At 42.0% G+C, this 20660-nt stretch overlaps 1 protein-coding gene and 1 long non-coding RNA gene across 2 annotated transcripts in view; one reads left to right on the forward strand and one right to left on the reverse strand.

Annotated features, from left to right (window-relative positions):
- Positions 1-257: 257 nt before the first annotated feature.
- LOC143475604 (uncharacterized) lies at positions 258-12993 on the forward strand. The gene is made up of 2 exons (XR_013121059.1): positions 258-1040; positions 11559-12993. It is a non-coding gene; the product is annotated as an uncharacterized LOC143475604 (long non-coding RNA).
- A 335-nt stretch (positions 12994-13328) lies between these two features.
- LOC143475603 (nuclear factor 1 B-type-like) overlaps positions 13329-20660 on the reverse strand; it is a 22153-nt gene continuing 14821 nt past the window's right edge. The window contains 1 exon segment of the mRNA XM_076973483.1: positions 13329-19989. Within this exon segment, the coding sequence (XP_076829598.1) occupies positions 19860-19989 (130 nt within the window). The 3' untranslated portion in view covers positions 13329-19859.

Here is a 20660-nt window from a genome sequence, read left to right on the forward strand (position 1 = left end):
CGTCTCCAGACCTCTCACTCTATCACACTCCCCTCCAGCACTTTCGCTCTCTTCCACTCCCCCCACTCCCCATCTCACCCCCCCTCTCCCCATCTCACTCCCTCCCTTTCTCTGCGGGATGGTGTGCAGCACCATCCTGTGAACCCCACAACCTGAGAGCCTCCAGGGTCCAATCCAACATGTGGCTGCATTTATAGCCACGCACCATTTTTCTCTCTCTTTCTCTCTCTCTCTCTCTCTCTCTCTCTCTCTCTCTCTCTCTCTCTCTCTCTCTCTCTCTCTCTCTCTCTCTGTCCTTCTCTCTCTCTCCCCCCTACCTTCTTCAGAACACTATAGCAGATTGACCTGAGTCATTTTGCCCAGGGAGGATATGATATCACCTACAATGGGCAGGGGGGATTTCACTACACGGGATTTGTTGGGATATCCTGAGGCAACATGGGGGGAATTGTGGAGGAATGTTGTATAACCCTAATAACTGGAATGAAGAGTAAATAGGTGAACACAGGAGGGTGGTCAGGCATTAAAGGCAATTACAGGGTTGGAGTCTTCATCACTGCAGTCATCACCTCAATTTTGACCAAGAATGGAGCACAGACTTCACCTAGGGGTCTGGAATGCAAATCCCTCTGGAGCTTTGTTCATAACGGGGTTTACTGCAGAGTATGGTGAATGTGGAGTTGTGTTTCACATGAACGCTAGCGCGTGCCACCTCTCACGCTGTTATGCAGTCCCCTCCATTAATCTGTATCCAATGGCATACGGTATTGGGGCCATGAAACTTTAAAAACCGGATACCATTCCAGCGCAAAGGGAGACTGGTTGGTGAAAGAGGCCATTCGACTGCCGTAGCCTCCCAACTTCGAGCCAGATGGGGGCCTGTGGTGCGGTGCGCAAATGATGCCACCTCTCCCCCCACCCAAACCTCCACCCTCCACGCCCAACATGTAAGCAAAGCTCTACTGCCATGCTGCCATTCTAGCTCCGCCCCTGTTGGCTGTCATGGAAAGGTTTCCATGGAAATAATGGATAGATTACAGGTAAGCTTTCACCCTTCACCCATATTACCACCACATAAGACTAAGTTCGGAATAAGACGGAATTTCCAGTAAAGGAAAATATAGAACTTGAACATAAACATCCTCATCTGTGAGCATGTTGACGCTGGAATACATATGGCTGCCACTGGAACTGGTTTACTTGTCTTTCTTGATAATGTAACTGCTGATGCATGAGCTGTGGAGAGAACAGAAGCGTCTTTGCTCAGATTCCAGTGACTGCTTGAGAGAACAGAGGACGGCACGTCACCTGGCAGCAGGACAAATGGCTCACGACACAGGCCACAAAACCTGCTCTTGGCATGTCTCCACGTTATTATACTGAATTGCCAAAGTACGCCAAAGTATTACAGTGCCATGACCATCCCATGCTGTAATCAAATCTATCTGCTAACTGGTGCTTTGGTCCAAAAGCCATGAAATAGAAAGTGTTGCTGGTTCTGTTTGCCTTGTTCTCAAGGCGGAATGTCTGACATATGGTCTTTTCAAGCAGGAAAATGCTTTTCACAGCCTAGCTGTGATGGAAAATGAGATCCCACATTATTATTTAGCCGCAACGTCCCCGCAAAAAGTTTATTTTTGTGTGCTATCGGACTGTGTGCTGAAGTAATGGCACGGTAATGGTGTCACACTGCCGGCCCTCAGCTGTATCATGTGAGAAAACCACGAAACCTGCGATGCGTCGCAAATTCCGCCAGCCCTGGCCAGTTTGGCGCAGGGGCTGTGTGCCGGCGTGGAGTTCTCGCGCGGTACGGGTGGGTGCGGTACGGTTTGGCTCGCGTTCGCGCAGCGCTCTCATCCGCGTTCTTCTTCTCACTGAGCACAGGACAGCTAATGTTCCGCTCCTGACAGTAACGCGGGGCTCGGTGATGGATGAGCCTGCCCAGCGGGCGGGCGGGCGTCCGCCGAGCGGGGCGTCACGCCCGTGACGTGATGCGAGCGGACAGCCAAGAGTGCGGGCGAGCGCACGAGGGCAGACTGCTGCGCCCGTACGTGTACGCCGCTGCCACAGCCTCTCCCAGCTCAGCTTGCTGCTCTGCTTCCAATTACCACACAGACGAAACAAGCGCAGAACAAATGTCACTCCTCGCAGTACGCCAGTGAACGTTATACTTGGCACCGGGCGCCTCGTTCCCGTTTGGTCATATGCTACTAGTTTGTTTGTTGGGTTTTTTGAGGAGATTTTTGCCATGTTTATTATTGAATGTCTTTATATGTTAATGATTATAGTGAAAAGTTCAACCACACGTCTGGTTATGGTTTCTAATTCATGGCTATGGTTAGGGGTTCAAACAATGTCTTTTCGAGGTCCCCAGCGAAGCACCAGAATAATATGAATAATATGAATAATAATAAGAAGAATAAGAAAACATACAACATACTTTAAATTCTGTTCAAATTGAAATACACTTGTCCAGCAAAGACTGACTTTCTTGGTTCAAGCATCATTAAGATGCTAGTGCAATACAAACAGGTCGTGACATGGGGTGGAGGATTTACAACCCCCCAAACTGGCCACCCCTATTATTAAACTATCCCAAGAAACACCCTAACACTCTTTTTTGATCTTTGTGGTATTTGCACATGGTTATTCTAACACTCTGAATCTCAAGTCACACCCACCCATATACAGCAGAGGCAAGTTAGTGCAGAGGCCTTTTATTGGGGTGGGAAGAGGATGCTCATCAGATCCCTCATTGATTAACTTGGTCCTGTAATGATGCATCAAACTGTTCAAAGGTTATAAATGAGTGGGACATGTGGTGAATTGTATTCGATCCACCCTGCACTGTTGTGCATAACGTCTGCACCCTTCTCGGTGGTGGATTGTATTGGTTCCATCCTGTGCCATGGGGCACAACTTCTACATATTTTATGGGGGTGGACAGTATTCGATCCATCCTGCGCGGATGTGCATAGCCTTTCACAGGTAACATTTAGGTGTTGTTTTCCAGACTATGCAATAGGTGCTCTTCTAAACTTAATTTGTAATTATAAAGTGTAAATAGTCAGATATATTGATTGATTTTTACATGAATTAAACATTTAGCCTATTTCTGAGGCTGGATATAGGCATGTAGAATGAGGGGAGATAGATACAACTTCAGAAAGCAAGTCACACTGGCCTTGTACAGTTCAGCAGGGATATCAGTGGCAGTACAGGTGATGCATGGCACAAAAGTTTTGTTTTGGCTCTGAGGCCCAGCATTGATGAAACAATGAAATATGTCAGTGAAGGTTTCATTTGTTATTTACATCTTTACTGGGTGGAGTACAGAAACATCGGCTGTTATAGTATTACTATTTCAGGTAACCATACATAAATGTCCAACTGTCTTCTCAGGTGATTCTTGGCTATGTACGTGTTATTGCATTGTTGAGAGAACAAAGAAGCTAATAATTCTCCTAGAGGTGATACTAGATGTGACATTTGGATCTGAAGTCTATTTGCATGTCTCTCAACATGACAACCAAAGAAATGGCAGTATCAGTAAAGTAGATAAAAAAAAGACTCGACCAATAAAGTGGACCAAAATGAGCAAAGCCATTACAGTAAAGACAATACCATCTTGACTTTAGAGAGCTAGTTTCCCAGAAAAAGAATAAGTCTAATCATAGGTTTAGTATAGAATTTCCAATTGTGACTCCATTGGCACTACAGTTTAAGCCAAGACTATGCTTAACCCATGACGATGGAGCCATGCTTGATGTTTGGTACATTAATTGAGTTTTAATTAATTGAGTACTATTGAGTTTAGCCACAGCAAACAACCTGGCGGATCACAGAAAGATCACAGTGAACACAGTAGCGGGTGATCACATAAGCATAAGTGTGTGAAAGAGCAGAATGTGGTAGGGTGGCCTCAGTGGCTTTACATAAGGTGCCAACCTCAACAACAACAAAAAACAACACATCGCCTGACCGTACACGACAAAAAGCCTGTAGAACTCTGGCACAGACACATGGGCAGATGAGATTAATATTAATCGAGATCAGATTGCTAGAATGAAGAAAAAGTGAGATAAAGAATCTCTGCTCTTCAAAATATGCATCCTCATCTGTAAGCATGCTGGCTCCGCAATATATATGGCTGCCAATGGATCTTGTTTACTTGTCTTTATTGATAATGGAACTGCTGATGCAGGAACTGCAGAAAGAACAGAGGTGTCTTTGCTCGGATTCCAACAGATGACGTCACCTGTCAGCGAGACAACGTCCCAAAACACACCACTGAAGAAAGTCAACTATAGATGCCCAAAAGGTCCAACATTTAAACAAGATGACTGCTTCATTTGACCTGTTGTTTGTGGTGGCCAGTGACCTAACTGTCATTTATTTCAAATTTTCTGTCAATGTACACCTACTGTGTACAGTGAAATAACACCTGGAATTATTATTGAGGCAGCCCTTTATTTTTTTTATCATCAGATGACATCTTTAACAACCCTGTCAACATTGTCATTTCGACCACATCAAATCAGTGACCAGATGTGTTCACTCATCAGTGTTGACCACACCATCAATTTTCTCCTTTCATTCTCTTATACAGAGGCATAGCCATGAGGACACACATTAAATAAAACACACACACACACACACACACACACACACACACACACACACACACACACACACACACACACACACACACACTATCAGTACCTCAGATCTGACCACAGATGTAATCTAGTATTTTGTAACCTGCCGTGAAATTGGCCTCTTATAAATGTGACACATTAATTTGTGTTAGCCTTTCTTTTGCATACAGAACCACATAAAGTCAGGATCTATATTTAATATTATATTTAAACTTGTAGCACTTTAAACTTTAACTAGTCAAAATATTGCACTGGGCACTTTGTTAGTGTTTATAAATATCAAACAACATACTGAAATGCTTTTAGGTACATATTTATATTATGAAAATTACTTAAAAGCATTTTGATACATTGTGCAAAGTACTATCAATGTGCCCAGTGCAGTCTTGGCCTTGACCACCCCTCTGAAAAAGACAGTATGGGTAATTAATCAGTTTATTAGCCAAATATGTGGCAAGACCAGCAGTTATCTCTCCCCATTATTTCAGACCCCACCGTGACAATGGTAGTTGACAGATAGAGATTGATTACAGGTGTGTGTTTAAGTGGTGTGTGTGTGTGTGTGTGTGTGTGCGCGCAAGCACATGTGCAAATCAATGTGTCTGACATCTGGCACCATGTTATACTATTAGAGCCAGAGGGGTCTGTGCATATGTCAGGGGTACAGGAACAGCCATCGTGTGCTGACTTCTCCACAGAAAGAATTTTATAGAATACTGAGTAAAATGACAAACGCTTCCACATGGGCTTCCGATTGGACCGAAACACTCCGAGTTTGAGTCCAAGGTCCTCCCTCCAGTTAATTTGAGTTTCCGCTTCATGTGCTCAAATATAAGAATGAGAAATGCGAGGTGTTTATCTTGTAACACGACATGGTTACAAGAGAGGGAAATCTTACCAAAGGTAAACGCAGAATAAATCAGGCCTTAAACATTTCTCCATCTGTATGTTATTTTTGTTACAAAAGTTAACACCTTTTGGGCAGTGCATATATTCAAATAATCGTTCTTTTTTGTTGTATGTTGTGGTTTTAATTGTATTAAGATAATCTGACTTTATAATATAGAGCCTAAAGACTCTTTAGAAAGGCTTTAGACAGTTGAGTTATTTAATAGGTAGACACAAATGTCGCTTCTCCTCATCAAACTGTCCAATTCAAATCGTCTACTCCTCTTCAAATTGTCTCGCTGAGTAATCACTGAAAATTCCGTTTCATTTCCTGTTCTCTCGGTTCCGAAACACCAATGGTGCAATTAAAACATTAAAATAATGAATAATAATTATCTTACTCGCCAAGGATGAAGCCCGGGACGGAACAAAAAGCATGATGATGTTTGTGAAGCAATTTGGTTGAGCATCATTTTGCGTTGTGAAACTTTGTTGCGAATTTCGACGAACAGTGACTAGAAAGAGAAACGCGTGAAGTGTTGCCAGCGCTCGTGCGTGCCAGGAGCGGTGGCAGCGCGCGCTGAGCGCGCTAAAACTGACGCCAACAAACAAACAGCAGGTGACCCGCGCCACTCAGCTTTGACCAGCGCGCACCTGCAGCTCATTACGCTGCCTGATGTACTTAATACAACGCAGGTGTAGAAGAGTCCAAACTCGGGAGATGCGCACAACAAATACAAACACAGACGCATCTACATGAACAGAAATGTGTATTAAGCGTGTGATTAAATAGAGAGAAGAACATACGTAGCCGACCGGAAACATTCGAAATATTCACTGTGAATCATTACGCTAGACATGACTTGTAGGTCTGGAGAAACAACAGCTCTAAAATCCTTTAAAAGATATGATGGATAAAACATACATATGATCACATATGATCACAAAAAACAAAAACAAAATAATATACCTATGTCCATTACACTGCAAAATCTTGTCTTCTCATTGTTCAGTTGGACAAGGGTTAGGCAGGTTAACAGGGACCACACTCAAACATTAGGGTAACAGCAGTTAGTGTTAACGACAGTACTATAACATAAAAAAGAAAAAAAAATGATGAAACTGATAAAGCTGTTGAAAATATGTGACAAAAGGTCATACACCAGGCCACGGGTCCACAGTGAACATCCAGTGTAATGTAAAACAGTGAATTCCACCTTTGAACTGTAAAATTAAGGCTGACTGACTTATTTATACTGTACTTTTGCTATACGTCCATATTAGGACACAAACACTTGGTCTGTAGGAGTCATATTAATACGGAGGCAATGCAAGCTCATGTTGCAGCTCAGGGCAGGACTGGGTGGGCAGAAAGCTCAAGACAGAGGAGTCAGGCGACACGGGTGCCCTGAATCCGCAAGCACAGCAGAAAAAGAGGAAACTCCGAGCCAGGAAGGGATTGGGAGGGGAAAACACAGAGAGGTGGAAGACGAGAGAGCGGGCAGCTCGTCACTGAGCTGCGCAAGCACTGAGGAGCACGCAAACCTCCTCCAGTAATTAGCGCAGTCAAAACCCGAGTTCAACTCGATCCTTATCTACACCGCTCAGCTCGTTTCTGGTCGGCGCTGCACATTTCCTCCAACACCATGTGGCACAAGCGAAAAAGAAGAGCTAGGGGACCTCCAAGGCCAGGACACACCCGCTAGAGACACCCTCCTCGTAAGCACTTTAACAACAGTCATTGTGGTGACATCTGCTTTGACTTAGCCCAAACACCCTGGCACTTAATAAAGCATGTAGTCAAACCGCTGCATATAAGAAGAGAGCAACTGTGGAAAAAGCACTGGGAGGAATTCCTGAAGACCAACACTTTAGTACTTTACTGAGTGAAAATTGCTTTATAGCAACTGTGTCAAATGACGAAGATGACAGCTCACTGTCATTCTGTCTGTCAATGGATGATGTTAAACATGCTAAAAAAAAATCTGAAATTCACCCCTCACAACACGTCACACTTAGGGAAATGCACTTCAGTGGCACTGCCAACGGCCACGGGGCTGCAAAGCACTTCGAGTTTCTCATATCCTAACACACACACACACACACACACACACACACACACACACACACACACACACACACACACACACACACACACACACACACACACACACACATACACACCTTGTGATACTATCAGCATGACACATTTTTGTAGTTGTTGGACTACACATACATTGTTTATGCAGTGTCTGCTGATACACCGTACATAAACATTGTTAATGCCCAGTGTCTGCTGATACACAGTACAAAAACATTGTTTATGCAGTGTCTGCTGATACACTGTACATAAACATCATTAATGCCCAGTGTCTGCTGATACACTGTGCATAAACATCATTAATGCCCAGTGTCTGCTGATACACTGTGCATAAACATCATTAATGCCCAGTGTCTGCTGATACACTGTATATAAACATTGCTAATGCCCAGTGTCTGCTGATACACTGTACATATACATTGTTAATGCCCAGTGTCTGTTGTGTCTACTGTACACTCATTTACTTGCCTTATATTGGAGTTTGAATGCATACCATTCCACTATTTGATATAGAAAAAAATTATTTACGTTGCACTTGCCATATGAGATGTTTATTTTTTCTGGAAATCCTTTCTAAAAAAAAAAACCAACAAACTATTCAGTAATTCAGTAGGATTGTTTTCTAACCTAGTAATACAGGTATTTTTCTTTCAATGAAAGTAGTTATTAACTCTTAAAAGTAAATTAACCTTTACAAATTCAGAAAATACAAATTCAAGAGTTATAAGATCACAGATACCAAAAGGTGAGTTTTGATCAGAGAAAAAAACAAAATGTAAGATAAAAAAATAAAAACAGAAATATTTGATTGAGGTTTCTTTCTATGGTCATTAAATTCCCTAAATGAATGGGTTCAACATAGCTTGATATGTTTGTCAGAATCAGAGCCTGTCAGAATCACAGCCTGTTTTCCCAGAACATCCCCAGCCAGTCCTCATGTGCCTCTCTATCTACACCTGCTGATAAACAAAAGACATGAAATTGTTACTTATGAATAACATTATCATGCCTCGTGTAAAAAAAAAAGAGCAGAGGAAAAAACAAGCTTTTACTTTTTATGGTAAATATCAGTTTGTCCGTTGAGGGACCTCCTCACAAAACGACAAAACGGAGAGGCTCATGTCAGCTTTGGCCCAACCCACTCTTCTGTTCTAGGCCAAAGTCCTTCAGTGGGTGGGCCCAAAGTCAGTGGTGATTGTATAAGTGCTGATTGCTGGTTTGTCCCTGTACCTGTCACTCCAGACTCCAGACTGGCGCCACTAGGGTTATCCCCTTCAGTTGGTTTGTTTCTGCCTGGAGGAGGGGCTCTTCAAAAAAACACATTTTTTATATGCAGTGTCTGGCGGTCCATTGTTCACAATCTCAGTGTTTATGCTCAGTGCATCCTCACTCATTCAGTTGTAGGATGCAAGTGAAAAATGTACCTGGCCTTCACTTCTAGAACATAAACAGGTCTATTATGTTTAGCTCCTAATGTCTGCCGGTTCCATGATGATTTCATCCATTTACTCGAGGCCCCCTTTTGTAGAAGTGCCCAGTTCTGTCCTGGAGGATCAGAGTCCAACTCAGTCTAGTAAATTCCCTGATCTAACATGCCTAATAAACATGGTTATTTGCTGATGAGTTGATTGAAGAGCAGGTAAAACATCCGAACTATGTTGGATGTTGGAGTTGGGAATCTATTTTTATCACCTGGCTGGATCGTTTGTTTCTAAGGAAGATCAAAAATCAGCTTGGGTAGTACTGTGAAATGAAATGAGATGATGTGGACCACGCTCCCTAGTAAGATTCACTCATTGGCCATTTTGCACAGACCCCTTCACATGTACACTGTTAGAAATATTTGTATGTCAGCACTTGCATTTCAGAACTTTTCTTTGTCTGCAACCATACCGTGGAAAGGGCATATCAATAGTTCATGTGGAATGAAGAACCACAGGCTGAAATATGAACATACAGTGAACATATATTCAGAGAGTACAATGATGGCTTTTTTTTAAACCTCAATATTTTTCAAACTGAGAGTCTTAATCCTGTCGTGCTGAAATGCTAAGCCTGTAAACGTCCCCCGGCTCGTATCTTAAGACATCATTTCTGACTTCTACCCCAGGAACATGATCCACAGTCACACACCCCCCCTCCACCATATCCCAGGTGCCTGCGTCCTCCATTTGTGCCAGAGTGCTGAACTCAATCAGGCTCCATTTGGAGAGTGATTTACAAGCCAAGATAGTCCTTGATTGCAGTCCAAGACTAGGCCCACAATCCTCCCAGTGTACAAGCCACTTGGAAGCAGGCAGTGATAATCTTATGGGTTTGATTTAGTCTGAAAGGTGTTACATAGGTAACACATATGGGCAAATGGGAGTTACCCAAGGTTTAGTACTGGGCCCTTGGTCTATATGAGTCAGCACATTAAGGAGACTTTTCTTCCATTCATTCCACCTGCAGGCAATCTTTCCGTATCTTTTCAGGAGAGGAGGAGAAAGCTGGGCTAACATTAAATCTTGGCGTAATTTTTACGGAGTAAAACCAGCATGCCGGTGGCAACAAAAGGGGCGTTGGAGGCCATTCGAGAGCGTTTTCTGACAGCTGGATTATAGTCTACTGGGTTTCTTGTGGTCATTATTTGACAGCTCATGCTGATGAGGTAGACAGCCCATGCATAGCTGAAATGCTTTCTCCTGTGCTCGATTGCCATCTGATAACACCCTCAGAATTGACTTAATTCACTCTTTTCCTTTAGTTCCCTTGGGATCTGAATGCTGACCATTCCACTCTTTCCGTATTAAGGGACTGGGACTTGGATATTTATTTGTTCGTTCCTACTGAAACATGTTTTCTCAGGGGCAAACATCAGACCCTTAGACGCTCTTGTCCCAGTGTATATTTATTGAGGTTACTGGCGAAACTTGCTGGTGTTAAGAGGACCTTTCTTGGCATCTCCTTGCTCCAGTTTAAATAGTCCCTATTGAAGCTGTGGAATGTATCAAGCATAAATCAGGGCTTTTTTTTCAGGGACCTTGGCAGCCAAAATGGCACAACAGGAACTATGTAATATTATGGTAAGGACTCTTTAAGGTGAACACGTCTGCTGTGAGGTAGCGGGAGGCTCTGTGAGATGCACAGGTCAGTAGAGGAAAGAGATTTGGATTTTGTAATGTCATCACATTCATTTCTTTTTCTGCAGTTTGGAATCAGCTTGCTCACATAAGGAACAGCCTTTAATTGCCCGTGTCTGTGACTTCCCAAGGCTGGCTTTCGCCCCTGCTTCACACCTCCACCAGCCGCGCACACCCCATCCCAGTCCTGGGAGAATCCTCACTCATGTCGGAGAGAAGCGGAGCCGTATGAGAACGAAACATGGCAGGGGAGTGTCTGCGAATCCCTTTGAATGGCCAGGCAGGGCTCAATATCAAGTTTGTTTGTTGCGTTCCTCCTTGTCTGTGGCATATGCAAATTGGCTGTGTGCGTGTATGTGGGGGGGCTGTGGGAAAGTGTGGGAGCTAATCCTGAGAGTTTCACAAGGGAGGAGAAGACCATTCAATCAGTAGCCCCCCTCCCAGCCTGCTCCGCCACTACAACTCACTGCACGCCACTTCTCCAGACAAGGACATGGTGTTTTCCCTTTGTGTTGAAGTCACCCCCCTGCGTACACACACAAACACTTTAATGCTGAACACCTGTTTCTGTACACACACACCCCACTGATGCACAGACATAATAAAATCCCACGCTCCCATCTACTGGAGGGCCACACAAAGAGCATATCCATGGATAGCCAATGAAACAGTAACATCACAAAAACCAATAAATCCTGACTGCAGGGCCATACCATTCAACTGAGTGCTACCAGCCTATATTATCATGCCAGTTTCTTCAATTACATGCAGTCTGTTTTCTCTTTCAAGGCGTAAAGAAATTGTTCTATTTTTAATCGGTTGGCCCATCACCTGACAAACGGCACATCCCTCGGGTTAATTGACGAGAAGAGGAGGCCCTGGGAATTGGTTTCTAACTGCCGCGTCTGTGAGAACACGGCCTGTTTTAGCCCGCGCACACCGAAGTCTCACGTTTCGTGCAGCGGGCCCACGTGAGGTAGCCTCCAGCGGTCCTTATCCAGAACAAAGACGATCAAGAAACAGCCTCGCCCTGCCTCCCAGAGCACAGGCGGCCTGAACCGCCAGCTACAGCTCTTCACTTCATCACACTCCTTGACAGCAGGCCTTGGTAAGAAAAAAAAAGAAGAAAAAAAAGAAGACCTTGGAAAATATGCGGGACTCATGAAGAGCCAAAACTTTACAGACTTTCTCTTCACTATTGAAGCCAGATGTTTACTTAACCGGCCAATTTTGATAAATAGCATAATGATAACCATTATGTATCAGGGTAATTTTATATCAGCACAGCACCACATTGTTTTGTTTTATGGCCAGGCAAAGTTCTTCCGTGGCAACAGCCAGGTGTTGGTTTCAGCCTAATTGATAAGGCTTCAGGACGACCTTGGTTTTCATGTTTGGCCAACGCAGCACCCATCGAGGACTGAACATAATCGACTTACCCTCAGTCCAGAACGGGCGGCAGGATTATAAAGGCAACGCTCTGGGCCAACGAGGCCAGGCTGTAGTACTGCTGCCTTATCTGACAGATGCAGTAGTGAGGATCTGCACCCACTCTAACCTGACCACTGAGTCCTACTTGGACATCGCGTGATTCATATTTCACAACCTGCATAAGATACGTACATGAGTGCTCCTATGGCTGAATCAGAAATGATCAAAGCACCTCCAAACGAGGAACTCTGTCACCGAATTCAAGTGCATACCTAATTGTGGTGTGTCATAAAGCTGTCTTTGGTTCTCCAAATTTGCATTAAAAAAAACATACATGTTTTCTGCATGTAACCATTTTCCAATTGATTGAATTTTGATATTTTGCAGTAGTAACTAATGTGTTAGCATTGCAAAAAATGTGCTTGAGGTCTGGCAGGCAATATCACGAGCTGTAAAAGTGACATGAAATCTTACATTTTCAGTACTTCTTCCTTCACTAGATAGTATACTATGCTGAAAAATTTTAGCTGAGAAATCGCGAGGCCAAAAGAAGAGACAAGATCACAGGCAGATTTGTAGCATAGCTCAATTTTATTGTTTAAACAGTTTTGCATAGGAAATATATCCACTTCCAGTAATTGACTGCAGTAAAAACAGCTGCTAGCAGTATAGGCTGGATATAACAGTAACAATCACAAAAAAGTCAAGCGTTATTTACACTCAATTTTTTATCTTGTGGCAATTTTAGCCCCCACACCAAAAGCAACCAGCTCAAAGGCACAGTGCCTACTGTTCAGCTGTAGAAAAACAAACAAACAAAACAACAACAACATCAAAACAACAGAAGGAAATTAAAACAGTTGAAAAACAAGGATTACGTTATACAGCTTCTTAAAGTATACCTGCATTTCCCCAGCTGTGAACGAAACACAAGAGTTCGGGAAAGACTTCTATGATGTACATTCAGAAACTTCCATTGCCTTTTGCATACATCTGCGGTGTTAATACAATCACTGGAGGCTGATACAACCTTAAAACATTTGTTGGTGTTGTTGTTGTCATGTAACAAATACATGTCTTAAAATCCCATTGTGTTTGCTGAGAGTATAAAAGTGCCACAAGACCCGATTTCAAATGAACCCTGCGGTGGAGCTGGCAAGCATTTTTTTTTTCTTTTTTCTTTTTTTTCTCAACTGACTTTTTTTTTGTCATCTACTGTAGTACTAAGTGTAGCATCGACAATCTAAAGAAACACACTGCCCGACTACCAATTTAATCTCCTCAAAAAAATATCGAGAGACCAGGGCACTCCATCCAATATGACTAAAATATTCAATAATAAAGAACGAAGCACAAAAACGCTTAAAAAGGACACGTCACATGAAGCTTGGGAGGAGGGAAGGAGGGGTAAAAATACAGCAAGAGGCATCCCACACATTCTGTTTTCAATGAACTTTTTTTGTGTGTTTGTTTTGTTTTATTGAAATTTTCCCCAAAGAAATCTCAACTAGTTATTATTTACAATGGGAAGTCCACTGAGACTCTGAGCTGAAACAGGCACTGCTTAACATATATATAGATATATATATATATACTGTATATATATATTTTTTGTCTTTTTACTTTTTTTTTTTTAGATTTTTTTTCTGGTTTTTAAATTTTTTTTTGGTAAACGTCTCATTATATGCTGGTTTTTCTTTTTAATACGTTCCTGTTTATGTCGACCTGATGTCTTTCGTGCCATTGAAAATGCCCTAATAATGGAAATGTTGAAGGAGAGGATAAGGCCCTGACCCACATCAAGGTGAGTGGCAGAGAGATATTGCATGAGTGCCACCAGTTCTCCTCGCGGCAGGAAAATACCTGTGGGCTTTCTCGATGTCCACGAGCATGGCTTTCACGATTGATCCGCAGTGTAATACTTAGCCTTACCAGGCCTTTGTCTCGTGTAATCTAACACATATAGTCCTATGAAAATGCCACTTCTTGATGACAAACCGATTCTACAGTATGGATCAGCCCTTTGAAAAGGAAGAAATGTGTCTAAAAATTCACTACTAGAACAAAGAACAAACTGAAACTGACCATAACTCCTTGCACAAGCCTTATAACACTGTAAGCTGTGGCTTAGGCCCTCTGGAACAGGAGCCCCCCCCCCCCCACTCCCCTGCACCTCCCAACCCCCCACCCCCCTCCCCTACCCTGGGACAGAGCTGGTGACACACTTCAACCAAGCAACAAATTGGCACCCCGTGTGGGTGGGGTAGGAACTGCAGAAAGTGCAAATGCCCAGCTGTTTGCCCAGTTCACTTCTACAGTGACACAAAGGGATGACTATGTTGGAGTGCACCCCCGTCCACTTGCTAACTACCCAGCGATCATGCCCAGCACTGATCTGAACATGGCGATGGGTGCCCACACTGAAAGCAAAAGCTTCGAAATCTAAACGGCCAGGTGTCAATACTGGCAGGGCATGTCACAGAGGAGCTACCACTCTCACCAGAGCCTGCTTTGTGCAGTAGGAAAGCTTCCACTGACGGGGCAATTCATGTACTTTTGCACGACTTTCTTTTCGTGCGAGACAGCAGAACAGTATATGATGTCTTTAACAACATTACCCTGGTACTCACTCTTGACAGACTCCAATCGTGTGTCTTTTTTTAAAGTGACAAGGATACTCATACTTTCCAAAACTGCAAAACATGGCCCTTCCCAACAAGAATTTAAACGTCATTTCTTTTCCCGTTATCGATATCACATGATCACGTCACGCGCACTCTAGGTTCACACTGACAAAACAACACTCAGAGAGAATCTACATAAAACACAACAAAAGACCTTCATCATTATCATTTAAACATTTACAGTCCCACGTATTGGGGAGTATTTACCTCCACTTTAAAAGTATATCATAAGGAAAATGAACAAGCTAAAAGAAGTTTCAGATCTTATTTAATGGGCAGCTACATTTGTACCTCACATCCAGACTCTGTAGCCTAGTTTTACATAAAAAAAATGGGGCTAAAATTTATAACTAAGTTTTAAAGTTTGCTTTTTTACAAACTTGGGAAAAAAAGATAACATTTACAGTGTACAAACTTTTGTCTACAAGGCAGGCATTTCAATAGAACGACCCTCATTTCTCACCCCTTATAGTGTCAGAGTCACTTTTACACCCCCTACCACCCACCCAGCCCACACCTACACACACTCACACACATCCACACACTCGCACCAACAGAAACTAATTACACAAAGCTGCCAGAACAGAGTTTCAGCCCAAAGGACTAATACCAAAGACTATTGCTATTCCTAGAGCTGAGACTCATTGCAGGCCTGCTCGAATCGGGTACGTTTTCATGAGGACATCCGTGTTAATCCAAAAGAGCAAAAACATGGCCCTACCCAACACGGCTTTGTCTACTACTGTTTCTGATATCACATGATCACATCACACACACTCTAATGTTCACACTGAGAACAAAAACAAAACAACATCACTCAAAGTTAATCTACAAGAAACAACAAAAGACCTTCATCATTTTCATTAAATGTTTACAGTCCCACATAAGTATTCACCTGCACAGCAATTTAAGTGGAGGGACACTAGCATTGTAACTCGAGGTCGGACTCATGCAATTTTGCTGTAGCCTATTTTTACAATAGAAAACTGGGCATCAAATTCATAAAAATTATTTAAAAGTTTGATTTTTACAAAAAGAAAAAATGTAAAGAATTTTTTTACAGTGTTCAAACATTTGTCTACAACGCAGGTGTTTCAACAGAAAGACCCTCATTTCTCACACCGTCCCGCAGTCACACACTCGCACCAACACACACTAATTACATGGAGCTGCCAGAGCAGATTTTAAGCCCTAAGGACTACTACCAAAGACTATTGCTATTACCACAGCCATCATAATGGCCCTTATCTACAGCCGCCTTCAACATTTCGAGCACACCTAAAACCACGTGGACTACCCTATGACCCTGACACTCCCGTCACACTTAGGGAAATGCACTTCAGTGGCACTGCCAACGGCCACGGGGCTGCAAAGCACTTCGAGTTTCTCATATCCTAACACACACACACACACACACACACACACACACACACACACACACACACAAACAAACAAAAGGCATAGCAGTGCACATAAAATGGGGTGGCTTCTTTTTTTCTATCCCTTTTTAGACTTTTTTAATTCAAATGTAGATTTTTGTGAAAAAGGAGAGAATGAGCTTGACTTGAGTTGTTTTTCTCCTTTTATCATGTCACAACGCTTTTTGTATTTTATTTTGTTGTTGTTGTTATTTCTTTATTTATTTGCGAGAGGACATGGTGAATGGGGGTCGGATAATTAATGACTGTGTTTCTGCTACCAGAGAGCCCGACAATTTTCAGGCTCAGGTGCAAACAGAGCTGTGGGTGTAAACTGACCACTTCAAGGTCATGCCGAAGGTGTGATGATGACAGACAGTCAATGATATTGAATGATGTTAAAAATGCCCTGTAAAGCATTATGCCTGAGTTATTCCTGTTTAATGGAAAGGACACTGAAGGTGGATGATTGCCTATGTGCTGTATAAGTGCTAAACTGGGGGAACACACAAGGGGAAACACATAAGAGGAAACACACAAGAGGGAATGCACGAGGGGTAACACACTAGGGGTAACACACGAGGCCTTTCCTCTGAATTCCATAGTTTATCAAAAGTAGAATATAAAACGCAGAAAATGAGCTATGATGTCCCCGAACTGGACTGACATCTCAATAAGGCTAAAACCAGGAATACCTCCAATAAAACAATAAAGGATAGCAAATTCATTTTCTGATTGTAAGAGGTTTTACACGCATGAATGCGTGGTGATTGTAACGCATTTTATAATAGGTCACTTTTTTCATTTTTGTAAAAATTTAAGGCATCTATTTTGAAATTGCATATTGCTACTTATCATTTGCAGAACCAATGCTATACGTGTAAGTATTATTCATAACTTTATAGACATAGCTACACAATTCTAGTGTGCTGATAATGGGATAAGATGGGATGCATTTTAAATGGCCCAAGGTAAACATGAAGTGATTTAACAGAGAATGCGTTGCACACGGAATGAAAAATCCTTGTCCTCGCTGCAAGAAAATGCATCTGAGCAATATATTGTGGATAAAATTCAGACGTCACCACAGTCTAGATGTCAGTGCAGTCTAGACATCATTAGTATGTCTGTTTGCTTCAATGCTCCAAATTCCATTACTGATTGTCACTCTCAAGCCAAGCTTTCTCTCCTAAGGAAATTACTTAAGTTGTTTGTCTGTTTGTTTGTTTGAATGAGTCAAGATAGCACCCCAGGTGTGAACTTTCTTGAAGGACTTAGTCACAGTAGAAGGATCAGTGACTCTGCAGAAATAGGAGACCAAACTGGTGCATTCATCGCAGACATGCTACAAAGTTTAGGAAAAGAACTACTCCCCTCACAGAGAATACGACACAAGACGATCCTTACACACGCCTCTCTGTCTCAGTACTTACGAGGAAGGGGGGTGGGGGCGTGGGGGGAGACCTTGTCACATACTGCATGAAAGCAGTTCCCACTTTGGTCAATAAAAAAAAAAAAAAAATAACAACAACAACATCAACAACAACGTGAACAATGACAACATCAACAAAATAAATGTTTACACTAGTTGTATCTCCATACTAGCTTCTAATTAATGGACATAGCTAAAAGCACTACCTACATAGGCAAAACTTGGTATTGCATAATTCTTATCATTCTGGACCCCTCCCTCCCCAATAATGACTGGATGTTGAAGAAAACATAACACCAAAATACTGAAAAATAATGCTGGTTGATTATAAACTTTAGAACAGCAACTATACACAGCCTTGATATGCACTGTAAATGTGAGAAAGTAGTAAATGAAGTTAAAAATCAACAATGTCACAATTTTATCCAGAGTACAAAATATTTCTTATCATAAAAATGTTATTTTTTTCCCTAAAACGGTAATAAATGCAGCAAAAAACAAGTGTAGTGATGTCTTCTATATTCAAAGGCAAGGCACATAATGTGGACTATATATCTTCGTGCAAATTAAGATTATTGGAAAGATTAGTTATATAAATACATCTGATTGAAGAGGTGATGGCATTGGGCCTGCCGTGAACAATTAGGGATTTATGGGACTGCAACTCTTGGGATCACCAAATTGGGCATAACCGAAGCACCATAAGACCTAGCCTCACCCTGCAGGGTTAGTGTTTAACTGAGTGCAGATTTTACACATAACACACACGCACACATAGACACACACACATATGCGCACGCACACACGCAAACACACATGGGCGTGCGAGCACACACGCACCTTTTCTCTTAAATTACTTCACCAGCCTGTGTTCCTCGTGTTTCTTGTAATATCACATTGTAAACAGTAGCTTTATAAGCTAATGGCCCAAATGAATACGCACTCTTGACTGGTGGGTAATACATCAAAACAAGTCCGTTTATACACACTGTGTTTGTGTCTTCTCACCTTTTCTAAGTTTCGGTTTGTCATTTTCACAAAAAAATAAAAAAAAATAAAAAATAAAATAATAAAATAAAAATAATAAATTATCAAAAGCGACCCAAGAGCATGGGTATGGCTCAAGGTAAGTGCTGTTTTGTTCGTGTTCAGTTTTGCTCAGGTAAACGTTTGCTGTCAATCACTCGGTCTTCCTTAGCTCTTCCCCATTTTCATATTAGAGGATGCAATTTTAAATTGTTTTTTTACGGCTTACATGTTAACTTAAAACATTTCATCTCCCCACCTTTAGAGTCTTAGGGCAGACAGACTATGATAGCTTCCCTTCAGTAAAAAATCATTTAAATTGCACTTGCCTCGTGAGATATTTACTTTTTTTTCTTTTTTTCGTCTTTTTTGAAAATCCTTTCTTAAGGATACATCAAAAAAATTTCAATGGGGTTGTTTCCTAACCTAGTAATACAGGTCTTTTTCTTTCAATGAAAAAAAAAAGTTTTCAGAGTTCTTAACTCTTAAGAGTAAATGTTAACCTTTACCTTTAAAGGAAATACAAATGCAGGATTGACAAGATTACAGATACCAAAAGGTGACTTTTGATCACAGAAGAAATTCAATTTAGAGGGTAAAATAAAAAAATCTGAAGGTTCTGATTTACTGAAGTTTGTTCCTATGGTTATTTAATTCCCTAAATGAATGGGTTGAACATTGTTTGATGAGTAGTTTGTCAGAATTGGAGCCTGTTTTCCCAAAATGTATCCAGCCAGCCAGCCCTTGTGTGATTCTCTTTCTACACCTGCTCAAACAATAGACTAGAAATTGTGACTTACAAACGAGAGAAACACTACAAGAGACTAGCGTGTCATGCAAAAAAAACATTAAGGCATCTAAGCTTTTTCTTTTTATGGTAAATATCACAGTATGTCAGTTGAGGGACCTCCTCACACAACGACTGACTGGCATGGAGAGGCTCGTGCCAGCTTTGACCCAACCCACTCTTCCGTTCTAGGCCAAAGTCCTTCAGTGGGTGGGCCAAAAGTCAGTGGCGATTGTATAAGTGCTGCTTGCTGGTTTGTCCACGGACCTGTCACTCCAGAGTCTTGGCTCGGCCCCCCTCGGATTGCCCCCTTCAGTTGGTTGTTTCTGCCTGGAGGAGGGGCTCACCAATGATGCTTATGCTGTAATTCTGGACATTTGTTGGCAGAATCGGAGTCCCGTTCGACACTTGGAATGGAATTAAGCTCGCCCAGGTACCAGGACTGTGGAAACACAAGGAAAAGAGGTTCTGTTAAAACGGGGCTCAGTCTAAGAAAACTAGAAAGAACTGAAAGAAATCGATTTACACAAAACATATGATGTATACACTGTGACGTTCGAAAGATCCATTAAAAATCAATCTCAAGTATCCAAAATGCAAAAATTAAAAACCATTTAGCAGTAAAAACAATTATCTTGAAAATGTGGAAAAATGTTTGGAAATCTGCCAAAAAAGTATGAAATCATAGAAAAGCTACACTGCAGACTACCTATTAATGTCAACCATATATTTATTTAAATATTTCAGAATTGGGCACTAACATGAAAAATTATATTACAAGCCTGGCTATCATCACACTCGACAGAAGCCACCAAATATTTAGTGTAAAAAAATGAATCAACATTACATAAAAGTTATCAATTCCCCTCAGCGATGCAACAACACAGGGCTCCATTTTGTGAGCAGTGTCAGGTGCACAGGAAGCCCAATGAAACAAAGGCACACCTCCATGAATAAGGGAGGGGGTAGTCTTCACCCATCCCAGAGCGTCTTCACCCATCACCAACCTGCCTTGTTGGGAGGGGGGGGGATTGATACCCACTGTCTGATCAATGGGGTTAAGTCAGGAGCTGATTGTGTGGCGCACTTTCCCATCGGAGTCAGCCGTGTGCT

This window comes from Brachyhypopomus gauderio, chromosome 14 (assembly GCF_052324685.1).
Source record: "Brachyhypopomus gauderio isolate BG-103 chromosome 14, BGAUD_0.2, whole genome shotgun sequence".
NCBI classification, from domain to species: domain Eukaryota; kingdom Metazoa; phylum Chordata; class Actinopteri; order Gymnotiformes; family Hypopomidae; genus Brachyhypopomus; species Brachyhypopomus gauderio.